The sequence below is a fragment of the Bradysia coprophila genome, unplaced genomic scaffold, assembly GCF_014529535.1.
Source record: "Bradysia coprophila strain Holo2 unplaced genomic scaffold, BU_Bcop_v1 contig_232, whole genome shotgun sequence".
In the NCBI taxonomy this organism is placed as follows: Eukaryota; Metazoa; Arthropoda; class Insecta; order Diptera; family Sciaridae; genus Bradysia; species Bradysia coprophila.
The window spans coordinates 19232009-19254388 of record NW_023503493.1 but is presented as its reverse complement, the minus strand read 5'-3'; the positions used below and the strand labels follow the sequence as shown (position 1 = coordinate 19254388).

The 22380-nt window shown below is 32.9% G+C and overlaps 1 protein-coding gene and 1 long non-coding RNA gene across 7 annotated transcripts in view; one reads left to right on the top strand and one right to left on the bottom strand.

The window, feature by feature from the left end:
• The window catches only part of LOC119075844 (neural-cadherin), a 280539-nt gene that overhangs the window by 105802 nt on the left and 152357 nt on the right, over nt 1-22380 (bottom strand). The window contains exon 1 of one of the 6 annotated variants that reach the window (XM_037182396.1): nt 2554-2794. The exons of the other annotated variants lie outside the window; for them this stretch is intronic. Coding sequence (XP_037038291.1) covers nt 2554-2620 — 67 coding nt within the window. The 5' untranslated portion in view covers nt 2621-2794. Of the gene's footprint in view, nt 1-2553; nt 2795-22380 lie in introns of those variants that run through there. 6 annotated transcript variants of the gene reach the window in all.
• Nucleotides 12099-21878, top strand: LOC119075848. The gene is made up of 3 exons (XR_005087483.1): nt 12099-12111; nt 12857-12861; nt 21384-21878. It is a non-coding gene; the product is annotated as an uncharacterized LOC119075848 (long non-coding RNA).

Below are 22380 nucleotides of genomic sequence, written 5' to 3'. Positions count from 1 at the left end.
TATATTTTTCTGTAGCAATTCAAAATCTCAAAGGAAAACATTTGTGCTAAATCACTGTATCAGTATGTAACTCTGTGTTTGACGGAAATTACTATGTTGTACATGGTTAGATACAAAGTGTTATGTCGTACGTCAGGGAAAATACAAAATATTTTTTTTAAATGTGGCGAAACGTTGAAACGTTGATTCATTTCACTGGTTTATTGAATTTACTCGTATCTGAAATACAATTATAAGTTTGAAATGATGTGAGAAGAAAAGGGTGAAAAAATTACATTCTAATTCAATCGCAGTTTTAGATACTGATGAAGGTTCAAACCTTTCTAGAAAAAAATGGCACATGTATATTAAATCAGAGGCGCCGACTTTGAATTCGTTCATGGGGGGCTCATGGGAGGCAAAGAGCACAAAATGATAAAAAATGGTTGAAAACCCTAGGAATTTAAAGAATTTTTGCATTGTCATGGGGGGCAATCGCCCCCCTCGCCCCCCTATACTCGGCGCCACTGTATTAAATCGTTCATCAAACTCTTTTTTTTCACTAGCATTCGTATGATAATACTTTAAATCAGAGGATGTCTCGACATTATGCAGATAACTGTAAAAAATCATTAGAATTTTAGGATTTTGAGACACTTAAAGGTAGATTATTAGAAGAATGGGTAGAACGAGAATACCTGCATCTAAGTCTGCCTTGGGCTGAAGGGTAAGTAATGCCTAGTTTGGCCTAAAAAGTTCAAAGTTTTGTTAGGAATCTTTTATCAGCATATGTATTTAAAATGTGACCACTAGAATCATGAGCCGATGCTCCACTGACTAAAACTATTTATCTTGATATTTTGAGTAACCAAAATCCCCAATCTTCCCAGAAGAGCTGTTGAACTAGACTAGAGCTACCTAGCTAGTTACATCATATAAAATGCATTCAAAACATTTTTATGCAATTTTTATGAAGATACAACAATCGCAACGTTGAAGCTCATACAATACACAAACATTGTATTATAAACAAAATGCATTCACATTAAGATGCTATAGAAATCGAGTATATCAATCGCATCTCGTTAGTTCTACTCCCGTTTATCTTACCCACAATTCACTAAGCATAAAAGATCCCACGTTGCTATTTGTGATATAACTTTCCTTTTTTCATATTTTGTTTTCATGTTGTGTGTACGTATGTATAAGCGGCAGTGGTTTTTTATTTTCCATCACCACTTTTAATCAGTGCTTCACTGTTTTTAAAAGAAAGCTTTTTTCATAAAATCAAAAAAAAAATACGGTGGGTAAATAGAGTTGAAACTTTTTCCTGCTTGCATTTCATTATAAGCAAGAATTTTGTTCCTGTTCCTATGCGGTATGTTTATTAGATTAGATTGGACACAAGGGATGCATATAATCATAATAATAAGATATTTTAACATGAAAATTTTTGAAAATTGTTATGCTGGTTACACGGGCTTTTACACGAACGAAAGAAAAATTGTTTTGGGAATGATATGAGTTTTGTGTTTTAACTAGGGTAACTTTTGGCTTTTAAAATTATTAAACATATTGTGCTAAAAGAAATTTACGGCCATAATGTCTTCCCCTGACCACCTATAACATTCTTTAATCTACCAGCAGCCGATAGTATGTTACCGTATGGTTTTGCAAGCAGATTATACAAGCAATTTGCACACGTTACACTCGCTAGTTGTTATGTTTTATATAATTTGGCGACATTGTGCTGACGTCAGATTCACACAGTGTCGTTTTGATTGCTGAATTGTATGACAAAACCATTATTTTATCGAAATACAAGGGATTCATCAGCTTATTCGGAGAAAACTATTGACGGATAAGTTTAAGTTTAACAACTTTGTAAGAGAAAGAACAGTACACTCGCGGAATTCTGAAAACCGACACATTTTCAGTTTTGTGTTTATTCAGTGTTTTGTGATTTTTGCATGTATTTTTAAAGGGAGAAATCAAGAACTTGCGTAAAACACAAAAACAGAAAATATGTCGGTTTTCAGAATTCCGCGTGTGTACTTTTGAAAATGTTAAGATCTTTATAGCGCTTAAATCGAGTATTTTTAGCATGAGTATAACAATATGCCAAATAAATCTCTTACTTCTGCCGTTTCAATCCTAGCTTTTGCCACGAAATCTGCTACTTTCTTTGTTTTGCTGTTTATTTTTATAAAAGGACACTGGTACGATTAGACGTTTTGCTACAAAATGACGGTAGAATTGATTTACGAGCAATTATTTTGATTATGATTTGTGTTGCCATGACATTTTAGTTCATATTTTGGAGCAATATTTTATTAAAGTTGAAAATGTGAGATACGTTTATTGAAATTTCTTCTCCAACCCATTCATGAAACTTTAAATTGAGTTCTCCATGGATGGCTGTTATTGAAGCATGAAAATAGCTTGTCATTTCTCTGTTTTCTTTTGTAGTGTAAGTTTGAAAAGATTTTTTTTTCTTTATCTGAATTTATTGTATTTGCGAACCTTATGAAAATGATGCTGAGTGATTGTTTTTTTACATTAAAAAAAACTTACCGATTACAACTATAAGCTGAAGTATATGGCTCCGAACACGCATCGGAAACTCCAGTGAATGTTCCATCCGTTACACAGTATATCTGATCACTTCTTTTTTATTCAGTGTTCGCTTTTGTGTCATATTAATTAATCAGTTTTTATTTAATGGTATCGAATAGTGTACGTTTTTTCTACATTGCTTTTTTTATTGTCACATTTATCTTTGACAGATCCGATTAATTATTTCGTTGGCATATTTTATTTACTTATACTCCCTTTCTGGCGAAAGTGTGTACATCATCAGGAACGAAATAAATTTTATTATTCAAATTTATTAATAATTGATGTAGATTGTGTTGGTAAAACATTTTTGGGTGCTTGTAAATTTCCATATTATTCTTTTTATTTACCCCACTAAAAATTCTCTAGGGTGTTTTTGGCTCTTTTTCGTATTTAATGGAAATTATATTCATCACCATTCGGTTAGATATACTTTTGTTTAGCGTTGGAAAAGATCAAATCAAAATTATGAACTTAAAAACGTAAATTATGATGGGATATACGTATATATGGGACCATAATAAAAATGCGCTGTTTTTGTTTTGTCGGTTAATTATTGTTGTGGTATAAGACGAGTTTATATTTTAATTAGTAACTCAGAAGAAAATAAATATTCTTTATAGCGTAGGCCGTAAAATATTAATTATCTAATACGAGAGATAAGTTAAAGGGAATTGTAAATTAAATTTGCAGCAGAATTCAATCTCTCAGGAGAAATGTCGTTCGTTGATAGTAATGTTTATGAACAGATCTCTGATATTTGCGTATTCCTAACCGTTTCGCCTTGACCCAAAGAAAATTCGACATAAAAATATTGGCATCGAAACCAGAAATTCTCAACCTTAAGGAGTGTAGATCCCGTTTAAATCAACATCATCTTATTATTGTTTCTGCTTATAATCGCCATATTTTCTTGAATTCTGTTTCTTTCTAGTGGGGCGGCGTAATATCATTTGTGAACGGTCCCTGTATTATTGAACTTATTATTGTCTAAGGTCCACCAGATTCTGTCAGATCTACCAAAATTTTCCACAGTTTACCTTTATTTTATTGATGAATTTTGGGACATTAAAAAATAAGCTTTACCTAAAATAATGCCTGAGAGCAGATGGCCATAGTGACGGTTATACGCTTTGTACTTAACTATGGTTTTTGATAAACTTGTACTGCGTGTAAACATAAATGAAGCATGCTTCAAACTTTTCAAGAAGTTTTAATTGTGTGACTTATTTTAATCAAACATTAGGCTAACGAAAGCACCAGCACCGATCAATGTATGCAACTATGTCTAACCTGTAAACAAAGAATTGCATTATCTAAAGTCTTTAACCAATTTTACTTCAGTGTTTATTGTCTTTTAGCAGCACAGACGTTATAAGATGTCAAATGTGCAAAATGTATGCCAAGATACAAGTATTATGTATTGTTGAAATTGCATTTATTGTCATGCCGTGATAGAGCTTCTACGAATCACAGACAAATGAAGTTAATTCAATTATATTAACAATGCAAAATAGGACAATCGGCAGAATGAATGGCTGTATTAATATTTAATCTCTACAGACACTGACTGATACTATTCATAAGGACAATAACTTTATTAATAATAGCTTTTACTGTTTTGTATATAAAAAGATATGCTAAAATATTTATATTGTTAATCGAGTCTTTAATTGCCAGTCCGAGAGATGTACAAAATATGTGTCTATCACAAAATATTGTCATCATCCCATGGACAACAAGAATACTTTAGAAAGAGAATCCTTGCCCTTGTTCTCGCATTTGTCCCTAACATTCAGAGGAAAAAGTTTCGCCATTCATCGCTGATTCTTATCGTTGACTGAACATTGAACACCCTACGCAGATCTTTAGTGGTTGGACAAGCGTAATCTGTCCGTTTTTACTTCTATATACTCAGTTTAGTGCTTTATAGCTTATAGAATGCTATAGTAATTACTTTGAAATCTGTTGTTTTGATTAGTGATAGGGTTTGTGGATCGAAGTCCACTTGTAAAAACAAGAAAAGCGATCTATCAACGGTTTTTAGTAAGTGTCACGACGCCTTTATGTAAAGGTTATAAAATTTTAATAACAAATTTGCTGCAATAAGAGTCAATTCGCCAAAACTTCGAACAGTGGAATCGGAAAACAATTTTGAGGTCGATTTACTATTTTCAAATAATTTTTTTTTTTTTTTTTTTTTTTTTTTATAAAATATAATACTTCAACAATTCAATAATTTAGAGCAACAATCTTGAAGAAAGAAAAATATCACTTGAAAAAATTAGGACCATCATTATCACAGTAAGTGTCGCGAATGCTCACAGCATTTCCTCGCTGAATTGCTATTGATATACGCTGAAGGAGGAACTCTAGACTCCTTGGCTCACCCGTTTGGCGTTTCATCAACTTCCCCAGTTTAGACAAAAATAACGTAGTTTCCGGGCCAATTGATCCAAAAGATTCAAATGCTAGCGGCGTGAAACAGAATTGATTCTTCAAGTCGATGTAATGGTTGTGCTTGTCTCGTTCTGCTTGGTCGGCTGCTGCACCACTATTGTTCGAAGTTGCATTGATGTAAGACGTCGCAACAGTGTCGACAACCGTAACGTCCCAAATCAACGAACGTCCATGACTCCAGGGGTAGCTGGTCAGTCCATCCGGTCGTTTCCCATCTCGTCGAGATAACCCTGGCGGTTCGCGTATATTTGGGAAACCAGCTGCACTAAAGGCCATCGATATAATCTTGTTAATTTCTGCGTGTCTGGCATACTTTCCAATCATCTTGTTACAGGATAACCCATGATGGCCATCAGCATTGACTAATCTGCCACACACGCACACGTGAGGCAGGCACACCTTGTTTCCAAGATAATTTCAAATAATTGATGAAGTAAAATTTTAGAATTTTGGTTCGTTTCGTCAGTCTGACAAAAAAAATCTATGAGACATCTTCTGGCTGTATCAAGTTAGTTTTACTAACTATTAACTCGTAAACCTATAAATAATAAAATTCGCTCGAAAAAACGTTATTGGGGAACTTTAAAGTTCGATGATTCTCCAAAATTTGATGGGTTGAGATACATTGTGAAAAATCTACTCCATTTCTATGGGACGGTGGGTATGGTCGAGTGGGGTGTCAATGGATAAAGTCCGGATTAGTCACAAAACTCCGGATTAGAGATTCCTGCTACTAACTTTCCCAGCCGCCCAGAGCCCTTCAAAAATGTCGGTTTTTTTCGAGGTTTTTCATTTGTTGCGACGGCTGTGTGGGCCGAACATCAGCGTTTGTTGGTCAATAATATTCAGCTCATTGACCTTCATAAACGTGCACAATTTGACACTATTCACATTTCGCATGTTGGAATAATTGATAAAAAAACTATTTCGCGACCACTTCGGAGAAAAATTTTCTAAGGGCCATGACAGCCCAAAAAAATTTTTTTCTGGAAAAAAGTTGTTCCACGATATTCTCAGAATTGAACGACAATTCATTTGAGCCATAGCTCGATTGGATCGCCGTCGGCTTGAATCCCGACTGTTCAAAGTTTTGGCGAATTCACTCATAAGTCTCTATGTTTTCTAAACTCATTTTTAATTATCAATCCTAATTATTTGTCAAATTGCAAGAATGTCTAGCTGGAATTGAAAATAACAATAAAAATGGTTTTTAATTGAAACGTGTTGATATTTAAAAAATGTACGAATTTCATTCACAACAATTTCGCCTCTTTAACTTTATTTTTACATACCACATTCCTGCATTCCAGTAGTATATATCCCTTTACAAATTATTCAAAACTTTATGGTTCCCCTTCACCATCCATTTTTTTTGGAAATTGGATATGTTTTTATGTTCTGTTAGGTAACATAAATTTATATGGTCGTAAAAACATTTTACTGCCTTTTAAAAAAGTTTAAATAGAACGCAAGTACTTTTAAATTAACCTTCGAATTTGTTATAGGAACACACTCGTAAGTACAGTTTTGCAACTTTATATTACGAATGGTTTGAATCCAACTTTTCGAAAAGTTTATTTGAAAAGCTCGAGTAATCCGATGTCATGTTATAATTGTTGTGAATGTCCTAATATTTTGTGCAGTTTTATGTTTTGGTAGTAAATTCGTGTAGACAAAAAGGAAACTTGACGAACAATTCTGTAAGTTGAATCTCGAATCCGAAGTAAAATGATGCGGAAAGTGTCAAATTCGTTTGATTTAAAGTTGAACGTTTTTGAATTAAAGTTATTGCAAATGTTAATATGAGTATTCGGAATGAAGAGCAAGATTGAACATATTTGCCTCTTCTTCATTTTTTTTGTAGACTGCAAAATATATGAGAAATTACATTGAAAACCAAACAATTTCGACGAAAAACAAGAAAGTAAGCCACCACTTATCCACATATATCCCTTTTTGTTGTTTACCTCACTTCTACAATCCACACTCAATCGTCCCGCACGACTATTAACAATAAATTATGTTTGTTTCAACCTGTGGTTTTCAATAAAACCTCCAAACGAATTCTTTTCCAACCCTTTCATCCTCAACCATCCACACAATTTATATAATTAAATTTCAATAAAATCATTTTTCTATTTACTTTAGCACATGCTCTCTCTCCCCTTTAGTACCTCATGTCTGTATGAATAATAAATTATCCACTTTTACTGCGATGCAATAAATAATTCCTGAATAAAAAAAAAAACAGATCCAGTGAGCAACCAAAAAGAACGTGCACGGTGTACCAGAAGAAAAACCCAAGTGAAAGTTTGCTTTAACATTTTACATCATAAATCATGCTACACGGGCATCAAGTGTTGTTGGGTTGTTATTTTTTCTATTTGTATGTCTTTTCCCTTGCACACTCTCCTGGCTCCAACCACCTTCATGTAGTTCAAAATGTCAGATTACTAAATAACGAAAGCTTCTCCATTTGGTTTCTGGTTTTATTTTTTCTTTAAATTTTTGTTGGTGTTTAGTATCTGTTTTGTAAAACGTAAAGTTTTGTTTGTTCCGTCGTCGTAAAATAAGAACCGAGCGACCTGCAGTAGCCAAGTAATGCTATAGGAACAACTGACACAAGCTATAAGTAGTATCATTTTATATCTATCGAGATCGAGAGCCAAGTATACATTAGAGTACGTTTATGTATCTATATGCGATGTCTCTCTTGGTATTTTAATAAAATATGAAATAAAAGTATCAGCAAAAATAAGAGTGTCCTATAAGTAGACCAGTTCTGTATAAGGATGTGCTGTTTTATTCATGCATGCGGTTACATAAGTCAGTGTTAATCAGATTTAGTTCTTTTTTTGTGTGATGTACCTGCGTATGGATGGAACTGCTACGATCGGAGGAATGGTGTAGGATGAATGGGTTGAATAAAACCTTTTTTATAATTAGGGTTTTCAACATAAAAAGCATAGAAAGTAAAGAGTTGCTTCAACGTATAGACAGCATACATATACACACAAAAAAGGTATACGACAAAGTTGGTTCAACACAAAAAGTCGGTTTTCTTTTCACAGCATAATAGGCGAGATAGACGTTTGTGGCTCTGGTCGTATAGATTTATGGTGACTAGCTACGAGAAGGTATTGTAATTGCACCTCTTGTACCTACACTTTTTTATGGATTTCATTTGTGGTTTTGGTGTAAAAAGAATTTTGCCCAGAATGGACATCGTTAAGGGCGTGATGAAGACGAAGATTTGAAATTTGTGTAATTTTTTGTCGGGCATAAGTTAGATGTTTTCTCGAAATTAAACAAAGAACAATGAATGGAAACGTTCGTAGTTATAAAACTAGACTAGATAGATGTATTACAGGCATAATATAACTACAGCAGCATTAGTTGAATGAGTAAAAATATTTCGCTGCAAATAAATACCCGTATGTGATGTCAATAGAGTATTATCGTGGATCTAATTAAGGAGGGCATCGAGGGCATGTTTCTCCGTAAATTTTGAATTAATTTTGTAGCCTGTTTAGTATATAAGTGTCGGTATAATAACTATTTGATACTCAATATTAATTCACAAATTTAGACTTCCCACTGAAGCATGATAGCCTTTCGCATGATTGACGATGCATTTAAGCAATATTTCAATAGTGAACGATGGTGCAGAGATAGAAATCAGCTTAAAATCCTTTATACAAAATTTATTCAGAAGTTTTTCCAATAATTTAGTAGAATAATTTAATTTAATAAACATCGTTAAAATGAAAAATATCGTACGAAGTTGGATAAATCTGCACCAGCAAACAGACTGAAAAACATTTTTTTAGTATACTAATTGAAACAAATGTTTAAAAAAATGTGTTTTGATGTTATAAATTTCACTTTCGTTTGTGTTTCTTCTCTCCACTTGATAAGTTTAATTAATTGAATTCATATATTTTCGTTTATATGTTTCAACATAACCCCCTTGAGATTGTGCTATAGTTATGGTAATGAGTTAATACTTTTTGAAAGTTTAGTTTACGGTAGAATGCTAAAATTGGAAAAATTATGAACTTAAAATGCTGGAAGTGGAGTCAATTCTTTGCAATATTCGAATAACGTTTTCGAGTAATTTTTATGATAAATAAACTTTGCGACAATTTTTATCGATAAAAGTTGGTGCTTCAACCACTTTCAGTATTTGAATTTTAAATTCCTCAACGACACAATTAGGGCGTCAGACTTTCCGCTTACTGTAACTGTATGCCACAGCTTAGGATCAGGACTGAGTGTAAAACTTAATTTCATTAATTTGATACAAAACGTATCCCAAGTTGCGACTTATATTTGAGTATTTTGCGTATAAAATTGAATTGAGTTACTGTCAAATCGTTTATTAGAAATATAATTATTTCGTCCTTGCGTAAGTAAACATCAAGCCTGATAACGCCGCCCTTAGCTTTGTTAACACCAGATCTCCACATTCGAAGTGTAGTATATAGGTTTGCTGGGGTTAATAATAAAAAGAATTAGATATAATTGGATAGTTCTGTCAATTTTATCATGCAGGAAATGCTGGATATACGAAATATTCTCGAATAAAAATCGCAACTTGCATTGCCTATAGTATTACCGAAGAGTAGTATCAAAGTTGCTCAATTAATTTATTTACATCGACGGGAAGGTATGAGATAATCTAACATAGTTATGGTATGCAAACATCAAGATAATTTGTAACTTATAGTTGTAGTAAAAAAATGAATAGAGAAACCCGAGAAACTGATATTCTTCAATAACAACATGCTATACATCCATTATTTTCCCATGAATTATTAAACTAAGCACGAAAGTGAATAAAGCTTAAATTTCATCGAATAAATCTAATGATGAAATATGGTACAAAACTAAGGAAACAGAACAGTTGATAAGCCCTCTTATAATCTTTTGCAATCTTTTTACAAAAATATCAACGCAAAGCTATTAACGCATTATTCTTCATTTGAAACAACCGAACGTATTCAATTTTTCATTTAATCACAAAAAATGCCCTGATTTAATAATCATTGTATTGAATTTCCCGAAAACCAAACACAATCTACAACACAACCGGATTAAATGATCTGTGGCAACCAAAATTGGAAAATGTTTTGCTTTACAACCTTCCCTTAAATTAGCCGAGTTTTTGCACACGCACACATATTTTCAATTGTTTGGCCACCATACATCGTACAATCAATTAAATTGTTATTTTTGTTGGTTTATTTACGTTACCCAGATTTGCATTTAGCGTTTTTTTTTATTGTAGAACATCTGTTATCGGAATTGTTTATCCTGATGTTCGCAAAATCCTTACATACGTTTTTTTTTTCAAGTTCAGTAGTCAATTTATGGTTTCGATTGTGCTGTCTTAGAAACGTACCTGCAACGAAAAAGAGAGAAAATACAAATCAATTTCGATGGAATTTGCTAAAAAATTGTTTGATTTCATAATTTTTTTCTCTCTCAATATTTTCCGCATTTTTAGATGGGATTTTTTTTTATTCAACAACAGCTTACGTTCAATTTAAGTATAAAAAGGCGTTTTCGGATTGTGAATGTACTGGTTCGGTCTATATTTAAAACGAGATAAAAAAATCAATAATTTTTCGTAAACGTTTCCGCAGCTAGCATAATATATTTCATCTTTGGAAATGTCCATTTAAATCATAAAACGAAATGACTGCAAAAGCTATGAAAAACACAGCTGAGTTAAAGTTTTTTTTTCATCCACACTGCAAAATACGTATACTTCATCTGCATGAGTATACAGTATAATGTACACACACCGGTCCGTTTAGATGAACAAAAAAAGAAAGTTATGTAGGCCTCACATAATTTACATAATCGTTCAGATAGAAACATGCTTGGAGTGTTATATTATTTATGTAACTACAAGCCCATACTTTATGTGCTAAAAGGTATAATATTGAAAATGTGAAATGAACTTACATGAAGGATGATTTTTTGTTATGCAAAATATCGCATAAAATATGAAAAGAAATTGGTCCGTAAAAGACTTTAGTTTTTTTTTCTGCTTTTTATTCTTTCACGGTTGCATATAGTTTCGTTTTTCGCTTTTCTTTTTAATAAAAAGTACCAGACGGAATAATCATCATAAGCATCTATCATTTATACATGGTATGTTATAGCAGGAACAGCATTACAATGCTCAAATGAAAAATAGCCTTCACAATGTAATATGATATGGCAGATGATTAATGGGAATGGATAAGATGAGGTTTGGTCATGTTGAGGTTAAAGATTGTTTAGATAAAGGTATGTTTTCGTGTAAATAAATTTTTGGAAAACTTGGAACACATGTGGAAAATCAAGAAATTTTAGTTTTACTTAGAAAGGTGTTTCCGAGAAAGAAAATGGTATTTTGCTTTTAACAGGAAATCGGCATACTTTGTTTCCCTCTCGAGGTCAGTGAGCATCAGACTAGCTTTTTTCGTTAACAAATTGAACAAATTGCTAAATTGAACAACAAAAACTTTTAGTCCAAATACAAAGACCAAGAGGAGAAATCGGTTATTGCTCGTCTGTCGTCTAATTGAAAAAAAAAAGTTTCGAAATCTACCCTCTTGTCTATGGTTTCTATTACTGAATATAGGTATTGCTACATTTATGTGGTACATGTTTCGGTATATTATCGTGCACTTCCTTCTAATGATTTCAATAATGTTCTATTCAACATGTTAAGCATATTTTCTTGCTATCCCGAAATATCTTCGCATTAAGTTTCAAAGCAGTTGAGCAAAAACATTTTAAACGTACATGCAAAACATATTTGAACTGTAGCTATACATGGATATTGTATCCAATGGTATATGAATTATCCAGCAGCAACAACATACACACTGCCCTGAGAACCTTTACCATCACTGCATATAAGTTAAGTATAAAATGTATTTGTATAGAATGTATTAAAGTGGATCTTTGTCGACCACATTGAAATTAGAAAAGTCATAAGCGAAACAATTTCGGAAACTTTCAACGAAAAACCATTTCAGAGATAGAAATTTAATCTTTGTTACCTTCACTAAAAGTTTATTAAAATGTGTTTACAGTATTTGAAAACCCATCTGGACCATGTACTATGTGCTATTTAATGGTAATTCATTAGATGTTTCCAAACTAGAAATCACATGAAAATTGGTCTTTTGTGGAATTGAGATATTTTTGTAATCCACTTGAAATACCCTGTAGTGTTTCTATATGGTGAAAAAAGGTTAGGAATTGTGATATTTACATACATCACATGGCACATTCTTTGTTAAGTTCGTATGGAAAATTTCAGTGAGTGCGAACCTTCATGTCAGATGTTCGGTTCGAATACCGATATCAATAATGTTCTAATCTAAAAACTTTGAAAAAGTTTCTTTTTTATCAACTTGAAGCCTAGTAAATCCTAATTTTGGCTAGACTGATGCCATTTGAGAAAAAGATCCATCGACTTGGGACTTAGTTGGGCAAGTTTTTGTTGATCTTCCATTTATTTAATGAAGTGAACCCTATCTCGAGTTTTCACTGACAACAAAAGAATTTTCCTTATAATGGAGAGCAGTAAGAGTTGATGACAATCAAGGTATGTACAAGACGGAATATTAGTTTGAAATTCGATACTTGTTCTTACAAAATCACCTGAAAACATCTTAAATAACAGGAAAAACGCTTTACACCTTTCAGTAAATATTATGCCACTTGACTTAAATTTCATCAAAGTGTTAAAAGAAAAAAAGATTCGAGTTCTCTAGAAAATATTTTCTCTACCGAGAAAAAGTACTTTGTGAAATAAAAACTCAACACTCAAACGTTGCCCTAAAGGTTGTTAGATCTCTGCTTTAATTTGTATCTGTTACTATGTCACATTCCAGCACAAAGCGAGTGAAGAGTCAATTGAAGAAATTCATTTACAAGAGAAAATTCAATTACAAGTGGCTTTCGGTCACTGTGCCGTGCATTTTAAAACCAGCTAAGTACTCTTAGTATGATCCTTTTTCCGATAGACAAAAACAACAAAGAAACGTCCACACTATAATGACTTTTGCCACTGATTGCTGTTGGATCCGTTCCAACGTTGGTATTTTACCGGCAAACCATAAATACGTTTAGAGGATGCTCTTTAAAGAAAGAAGGAATTGGCGAAGAGAAAATAAAAATCATTTTCTGCAAATTATTGATGTAAACCGTTGACTGGTGGGTTGGTGCTCTTTTTTTCAATATAAGCAATGGTAAAGCATTTATGGCATGTGCTGGTTAAACAGATGAAATCTACGTGGCTGTGGAAAAAATGTGGTTTTAAATTATCACGACTTGAGCGGTTGAAATAGCAAGCAACGGAAGACAATGCATTTATTCCTGTAGTGTTGTAACCGTTCACTTCGAAATATTGCAGATATTCCCACTAATGTATTCTAAGCGAGTTTATAGAGTTTATAGAGTCATTTGCTATACGAATATGATATTAGTTGCAGATAATTTGTACGCCATTAGAGTGATTACTCAACAATATCTTGTTGTTGCATCAGGCTATTGTATCTTATACATGATTTATTGGGTTATTTAAGTGCCTACAGCCTACCAAAAATACTGCATTGTACGACAATCCAATTATGCTTCATATTGTTAATTATCGTGTTATCGCCAGAGACGGTCCTACGGTTTTGTTCTCATGTACATTGCGTAACATTAAGTTATATCCACGACCGAATTGGCTAGGGAAATAAATAAATTTAACGCAAAAACAAAAATCAATGGCAACCATCACGTTCGGATGAACACGTGACAAAACAATTAACGATACTTCAAAGTTCCGCATTTTGACCGCACGAACACACATAAACAAACAATTTGTGGTTTTACCCAAAAAAAAGCAACAACAAGAAAGTAACACGATCAACATTTCTGCCATCACGAGGTACTGATGCATCATTTTTATATTGTACAATATAATTGGAAATAGAATTCATATTTACTTTGTAGACATGGGCAAACCCTTTGCCGTTTTCTACCCGCTCAGAATTTCGGGTAGTACGAACAGCAGCGCATTCAACGTAATAGCCATAGAAAGAGAGAGAGAGAGATCTTTTCCACATGACGAATAGTAGAATTGGACTTGAAACTGTGAAATCTGTAGCTATACAACTCCGTATTTTCGTCATTTATTATGCAAATTGAGCTATGTAAATTACCTCTGCATATGCATCATATTGCCACAAACTCGGCCAATATGTCAGCGTACTGAAAGACAAGTGACAGAAACGAGTACTAAATATATCGCTTATCACAATTGCATTCAGAGTGTAGTTATAGTCGGTTTTTTATTTCCATTTTTGATTGGATAGAATTGAATCAAATATGGAAATTGATGGAATGTCTCGATGAACATATGAAAGACAACAGCTGTTCACATAATTGATATGCATTTTTTCGAATCTGAATTGATTATTGTTTGTCTTTTTATAGTGTTCTTGCCGTGGAAGTGTTTCGATCGGAAATAATCTGGAGGATATTGTGAAGTGAACAAATTGGTTTGCTTTTTACCGAAAATAATCTGTTAGGTATTTCCTCTTTAGAATCTCATAGCTGTTTCCAAATAAAATTCTCAGTACTTGAATACATCAGACTTTCACTTATATCTACAATTTTTGTAGATTTGCAAAAAAAGGATATTTAAGTAGAATTGGATTAATTGAAAGTTCAATTAGTTTGCTGTCGAATCAACCTCAACAAAGAGCAAGCAAAAGAAGACTTCATCAAAAATCCTTTATTTTACATTCTTAACAACCTTCGAAAGTAAACAGAAGTTATTCGGTTCGTTCAATTTTACATTCCATTTCCACTTCAAATCATAGAAAATTTGAGTAATTTAAGCGTTGCGTGAAATATTCTCTTCGGAATACAAATACAGAGTGTTCATATAACTCTATCGACGTTGATTTGTTTGTGTTATTGTACGTTACTGTTAATTAATGAAACTGAATGAAAGCATCATCCTAAATTAATGTGTCGTTAAATTATGGATACGCAACATGATAAACATGGACAAATAAATTAAATAAATTTTCGACTGAAATATTCAAATAATTTATATTTACAGTTTGAAATTTGTGTTTGTTTTATAACTAAAGTGTCGTTTAATGTGAATCCGATAAATTAGAATTATTTGGATAAATTTAATAGAATCGCGTTCCAATGACGATTTCACTTCAATTTATAATGATCATTATTTGTCATTTGAAAATAAACCAAAAATATTGAATTTTATCAGTTGAATGATTTTTCACGGACTGCGCCTCATTTGAAAATCAACAGCACTAAGCACATGTCTCGAAAACAACTACAGCAAGAGTTCAGCTTAATTTAGGGCGAGCGAGAAGGCGAAACTGACGCAATGCCATTCCTTTTCCTTATAGACTACCATTTTGGTTTAGTCATTTATCCCATTTATCGCAAGCTGCACAGAAAATATTGAGGAGAAACCTTAGAGGTGCGCCAATGAATGACAATTAATCCCGAATATCATATCATCCAAAAAAACCTTTCTCTGCCGAAAATCGAGAATCTTTTTTTTAATGTCCTAGGGGTAAATCCAAGCGTACATCATACAGTGTTACAGTCCAAGTAAGTATGTCACACAGTAAATTTCCAGGAAACAACTTGTGCTAAGTAAAATCTGAAGATTCTTTTTTGAAAATTAAGATTTGAAATTTTGTCACTTCTTTTTTGGGACGCTTGAGGAGAATGAACTTGAATTTTCCTATTTTTACCTTAAATCTTACTAACTTTGGTCAAATCCGCATTTCAAGTCATTCCAGAGGATATACAAAGTAATCCACAAGACACTTTACGACAGTATCTATCTTAAACTGACTTGACCTACAAGTTGAAAACAATTTAACTGCAGACTTCCAATGCACTTATTACCGGAGACCATTTATCGTATTGCTTTTACTATCCGTATAAAGCTACATCCAAAATATTGTGGGTTTTGTGCCAAAATATCGAAAAATATAAATAAAGATATATTCACCGATTTCACATATAATCCTCTATTATTTGTCCTAAATCCACTCTCTGCTATACAGAAGTCAATACAGTTGAAATTATTTATATTCAGCGTTGAGAGCTTCATGACGCTTCCCCAATTTCCTTCCAATCTTGCTATTTATATGTTCCAATATATTAAATCATGTTTTAATACGATCCAATAAATGCTATTTCAAACATCTGTCCAAAATATCGGATATATTTTCCTCTCGCACGAATCAGGACGAAAAACACACACATAGAAGATGTGTATAAAGCCATGGTTCATTGATGAATATGAATGGTCCCATAAATTTAATATCCAAACAAAGTCTATGCCAGAAAATCAATCGAATCTATGACCCATGTAGTTGTACAAAATAATAGCTTGTAGTCGCAATCCCATTAGATTTTCCTATTTCGGATTTAGACGTAGAAATAGAGACCTAAAATGTTTATTTTCGGAAACAATACAATTTGTTTGGTGTGACCGAAAATGTACTGGATTTCCATTCTCGATATAAATAAACAACCAGCTAAACAAATGTAATTTCAGCGTCCCCAAACACAATTCGGTATGTAATGGAATTTACAGATTAGATACATTGGTGAACTAATTTTCCCTCCGAATATTTTCTTGTTTTTGTCACAGTTTTTTTTACGAACATCTTCTTTTCACACACTTATTTACCACCGAAAAAAGAAGGAATTTTATTTTCCACCCACGGTCGCTGGAATATTTTCATCGAAATACTTGCAGTCAGTCCACATAACTTGGTTTAATTTTCTTCTTCGTTCATATGCATTCTGCTCAAAATTTGCATTTTATGTGAAAATTCTTATGTTAAAAGCATGTTGTTGTCCCAGGACGATTTTATTTCAGGCATTAAGTGAATGTGTCGGGATCGGGCATGCTTAATGAAGGGATTTACTAAATTTAGAAAATTACGTACAACTTATACACAAACTTGGAATGTGCTGCTATGCGGTAACTATGAAATTTTAAGTAGGATGAAGACATCTATTAGTTTAGTTAGAAGCACTGCTGTGAAAAATACTTGTTGTGAAAATTAAGCGAGAGGTTAAGTAATCTTGAAACGTTGAGTACGACACAGAATTGTTTTTATTGTGTCAAGTATGAAGTGATGGTGAATGTGAAATGATTCACCGAACAGAAGAAGTATTTTATAAAATTGAATTTGGACACAAAGCTGTACATTTTATATTAATAAATGAATTGAGAACCAAAGGCATAACCTGCTCTTGGCATCCGTTGTGCTTACCTCTGTGTCTAAGTTCTCATCCCTCTAAAAACATAGTGTTACAAAATGAAACAAGCAACATTAGAGGCAACAGTTTCCCAAATTAACAAATTATTATAATAAATATTTCCTCAAAACTTAAATCATAACAACGTTTTACTCGCGCTACGCTTAAAGTTTCACCAAGATTATGATTTTAACTTTTATAACTGGCTAATTAAGTGAAACGTTCCATTGTACCTCGATGTATGTATATCTATAGATAAGACGAAGACTTTATTTTTCCAACAAAAGCTTGAGGTTTTAGATTGTACTGCAACAACTGTACGTATACGTCTGTACGTATTCGGAAATATTTTAATTGTGTTTATTATTGTTATTAACCTAGGTGGAAAGCGTTAAGAGACTGAGAAATAAGGATGTGCACGTTCTACTTAAGAAAGTTGCAATAAAATAGAAAGGCACAATGGCCTAGAGTCGGAAATTATAATTTATTGAATGCGATTCGAACGGTATAACAAAAAGCCATAGCAAGGTAATAGTATTTCGTGAAAGTGTATCCGATGAGGAGCTATAAAGGCTAGGCTAATCACGTACTTTTCATACTTCGACCGTCGTAAACATAAAGGTGCTGCTTAATAAATGAAAAGATAAAGAATAAAAACCTTCTTTCGAAAAAATCTTTTCTTGTGCAAAAATTAGAGCTATGACGTCATTATGAATTTCAATGCTGTGGATGAGGCACTATAGAAATGTTAATCTGTTCTTGCTTCGTGAGTTAATTTTAGACTCATCAAAGCGTTTTTCAATTTGCCTTAAATTTTCTCCACTAATTGGACAAACAAATTATTTGGAAAATTCTGACTCAACAACCAATAAAACCAATTTTTAGTTTCCAGCAATACGTTGAATCAATCAAATTATATTTCAGTAGGGCGTGAGTCATTTTACACTTTTGCGTATATGTAACATGATGTTAACATTACGGGACAATGTACTATCGTCGCACAGGTAAGCGAAAATGAATAAAATGTGGAGCAGGTATTGAGTAATAATGCTTCTCAAGATAAAGTAATGAATGCCCATTGTCACATTTCAAATGGTAGACTTTATGGTGACACAAAAAGCGTTAAGGAAAAGCATTTCATATGCATTTAGAAATGATGTTACGACAAATTTCCATCTCATTAACTCTAAAATGTTCTATATGAGCACCATAATATAATAATCGTCATCCATTCAAATATCACACAGCTCTCAAATATACTAGGAATTTTCACAATAAAACTTTAAAATAAAACTCCGGCTCATTCACATTATTAAAACACTTCAAACAAAAGGAGTGAATAGCGTTATCTTGAATGGTCGTGTCTCGTGTGCTAAGCTGCATAAATATATTTGCGAAAATATAAACTAATTTTCAAACAAAATTCAATTCTCTTCACAGACTTTTCAAAAAGTTTTCCAGTCTTGAAAGAATGGTGACAACTATTTTCCCGCTTCTGTACACTTACGACGTATAATATTTCTTTGCGGAAACGAATAGAACATGAAAGACGAATAACTTCCGTTTTGATGTAGAGACGGCAAAAAAGACGAAAATTATTTCTTGGTTTTTGACTAAAATAATGAAAATGGAGTATTGAAGCGAATATTTCTGAATTAATTCAGGAATAGTTTTGTTAATTAAATTTCACAGATACAAGTTATGGGAAAATAAATGGAGTACAGTGAATCTTCCTCAACAACAGACACATCGTATGAATTACACATTGTTCACTTGCTCACATATACTATATAGAAATAATGTTCCACATTTAACCAACCCATCAGAAGGACATTATCTTCAAACGTATTGTTAGAAATAAATTCAACAGCAACCAAACTATAACTCCTATAACCTACATCAATACAATGTAGGTCGTCGACGACGTATACCTATCTATCCGAAAAAAGAAGCTTTTAGTATGCCATATAATATATTATTCTGAATGATACTCAAAAAAGTTTTGAAGTTGAGATTCTAAAAGTATTTTATTGTAATAGTAACACCACATAAACATAACATGGTGTGTGCTTTTGATTATATTACATAAACACGAATGGAGCTGAAAGTATAAGTTTTCATGGAAAATAAAGAAGTAGGGAAAAACGCACGTACGTATCCATTAAGTTCAAGAAAAATAAAACATCCTTTTTGTGGATATAAGCGTCACCCGCAGTAATATGAGATAACATGCTGATATACTAAACAATTTCTGTTAGGAGCAAATTGAATTGGAAACTCTTTTCCATGGTTCAGGCAATGCGAATTTTGATGAAACATTTTTTTTTTCATTTTGGTAATGTGTTCCTGAAAGGATCATACGCGGGGATTCTATTGTACAAAATCCGGTTGCAATGCAATCTCACATTTAATTCACTCAACATGAGCAATCATTTAGTGTCAACCTTTATAATGTACTAATGAACCCTTCCATTTGCTCCAAATATTTGCTTTTATTAATGATAATATCAGCCGCCCTTAGGATACGTACCACCGGTGAGTCGTATAAAAATAGCAAAGGTATATGAACATTATCTCCTGCGGCAATTGCCATAATAATTTATGAACGAACCACATAAATAATTCCTTGCACCCAATACAACTGAACAACGCAAAAAAAAAAAACAAAACATTTTGCCTTGAGTCAATTGAAATGATCATATTAAAATAGGAAAACTACATTGTTGTACAATGTTCAGTAAAAATTATAAATCATTTTAAGTTGGATTTGCATTTTTATGTGCAATAATGTCAGTGCTATAAACTGAAACAAACACCACAATATATATGGACTCCATATGGAGCCTCGCACGAACTCAATAATCTTTTTGCTATTTTTCTGCTTAAAAATTCAATAGCAAAGTCGAGCGAAATTCAATCAGGCGTACATTCGAACCAGAAACGGTAGAATGTCAGAGAAATCCATTTAGTGTATCAAACGCGACAGGTTACAAATGTTGTACAGAAACATTAGGACTATTTCGTTACATTAAATGGTGAGGGTCGTCAGGACTGCGAAAAGAATATACCCGGCGCAAACTGTAATCCAATTTTAAATTGAGTCAGATAAAGTATAATATTATTCCGCATATCTGTAATCTTCTTCAAAAAAAATCTTTTTTTTTTTTTGGTGCCATTTGGTAGGAATACAGATGCCGTATTGCTGTATGTATTTATATATGACTAAACAATCTAGACTGGAAAAAGTGTATTTAAACTTAAACATAAAGAGCTAAATAAATAAGCAAAATAAATAAGCTACGAAGCTGCAAAAAAAGAGAAACTTTCGAAAAAAAAGAAAGCGACACGCTGTTTTTGCTGCATATAAATAAAAAGCGGCATTAAATTTTAAGCCAAAGAAACTCCCATTTTAAACGATTTTCCAGTGCTTTACATAGAGAGTACGATTTACCACTTTTGACCATTACTTATACAACACCTAGAATACTTAATGTTTGATAACGACATTCTAGACCTATAAGAGAAAACATTATTTAGAATATAAACCTACACTGTATACGATGTGCTAAGTGTTATCGTTAATATTGGGGTGTACGTTCTGTCTGGAGTAGCAGCTATTTACAGCAATAAATTCTAAATAAATGGACGAGAAACCATCCACTCTACTATCCAATCCAATGGTTAATTGGAATCGTATAAGATGTTTGCCCCAAATAAAACTTTTATTAAATTTGGCTGTGAGCTGAGAAAATATAAATTGTCTTGGTGTTCGATGGTTTGGTGAGTTTAGGAATCAATGAAAAATGTCTGGAGTTTCACACCGATGTTTGAATCCGACTAACGTTCACAACTAGAACCGAAGGATGTACAGTACACCCCAAAACAATACCTTCGGTGCCACTTCTCAGAAAAGTTATATGACAACAACATTTTCAGTGAACACATGTGCACCTCTCAAAATGATACTTACGATGGAATAATGTACTAACTACAATAATTGTCAGTAAACAGCCTCGATGAAGCGGGTAACAGTGGCAGAGACGGAAATTTGCGACATGAGAAAATGCGACAAAGTGGTTCTGTCGTAAAATTTGGATTTTTTTTAGCGCAGCATTTTTGAATGTGAAGTTTTTAGAATTGGATTTAATTGATTGAATGCAAAAAATAATCAAAATATTCCTAAGTAATGCTCACTACAGCTCAAACCTTGTCTGAAACGATAAAATCTAATTTAAATCAGGTTGGTTTGAGGCTTTAAATTAGCTTGGGTTGAGGTTTTTGTGCAAAATAATATTCAAAATGTTCCTAGCTAACGCCCGTAATTGTTCATAGCTAATGCTCGCAACAGCACAAACCTGAACTGAGAAAATCTTATTTAAATCAATCACAGGACATTTTTGGAGAACATTTAGCCTTTGATGTTTATGTTTATGAGAACATTGAACACGGATTTTAATTTTTTGGAGAACACTATACACGAACTTTACTACATAGTATATTGAAAGCTTATTAATAATGAAATCACAAATTTTCATACTTTTGTACGAAAGAAAACGAAAAATCATCACAACAACCACATCAAAACAAAAAATCTAATTTAGAATTTTCTCAACTGTCACTTTTTCGTTGAACCACTTTGTCGCAAAATGACGCAACGACAAAACGACTCTGCCACTGTTACCCGCTTCATCGAGGCTGTTTAATTGTCAGAACACATTTACATGCACGTGCATCTCGTATCTCTATCGCTTAGTCACCTTCAATACAACATTGTGTTACATTGATTTTGCACCTGTTTTTCTTAAAGCTGCTATTACATGATTAAATTGCAAATGAAATCACGTACGAGAGATAGCAGTTGATTGACAATATCAAATCACGGAAGACCTTCAATTCTATAGCCAAGAGTGTTGTTCATTTGAAAACGTTTATGCTTCAGTCATTATGGCTGGAGAATTTATAATATCCTAGACATCCCCTAATTTTTGGTAGAGTGTTTTA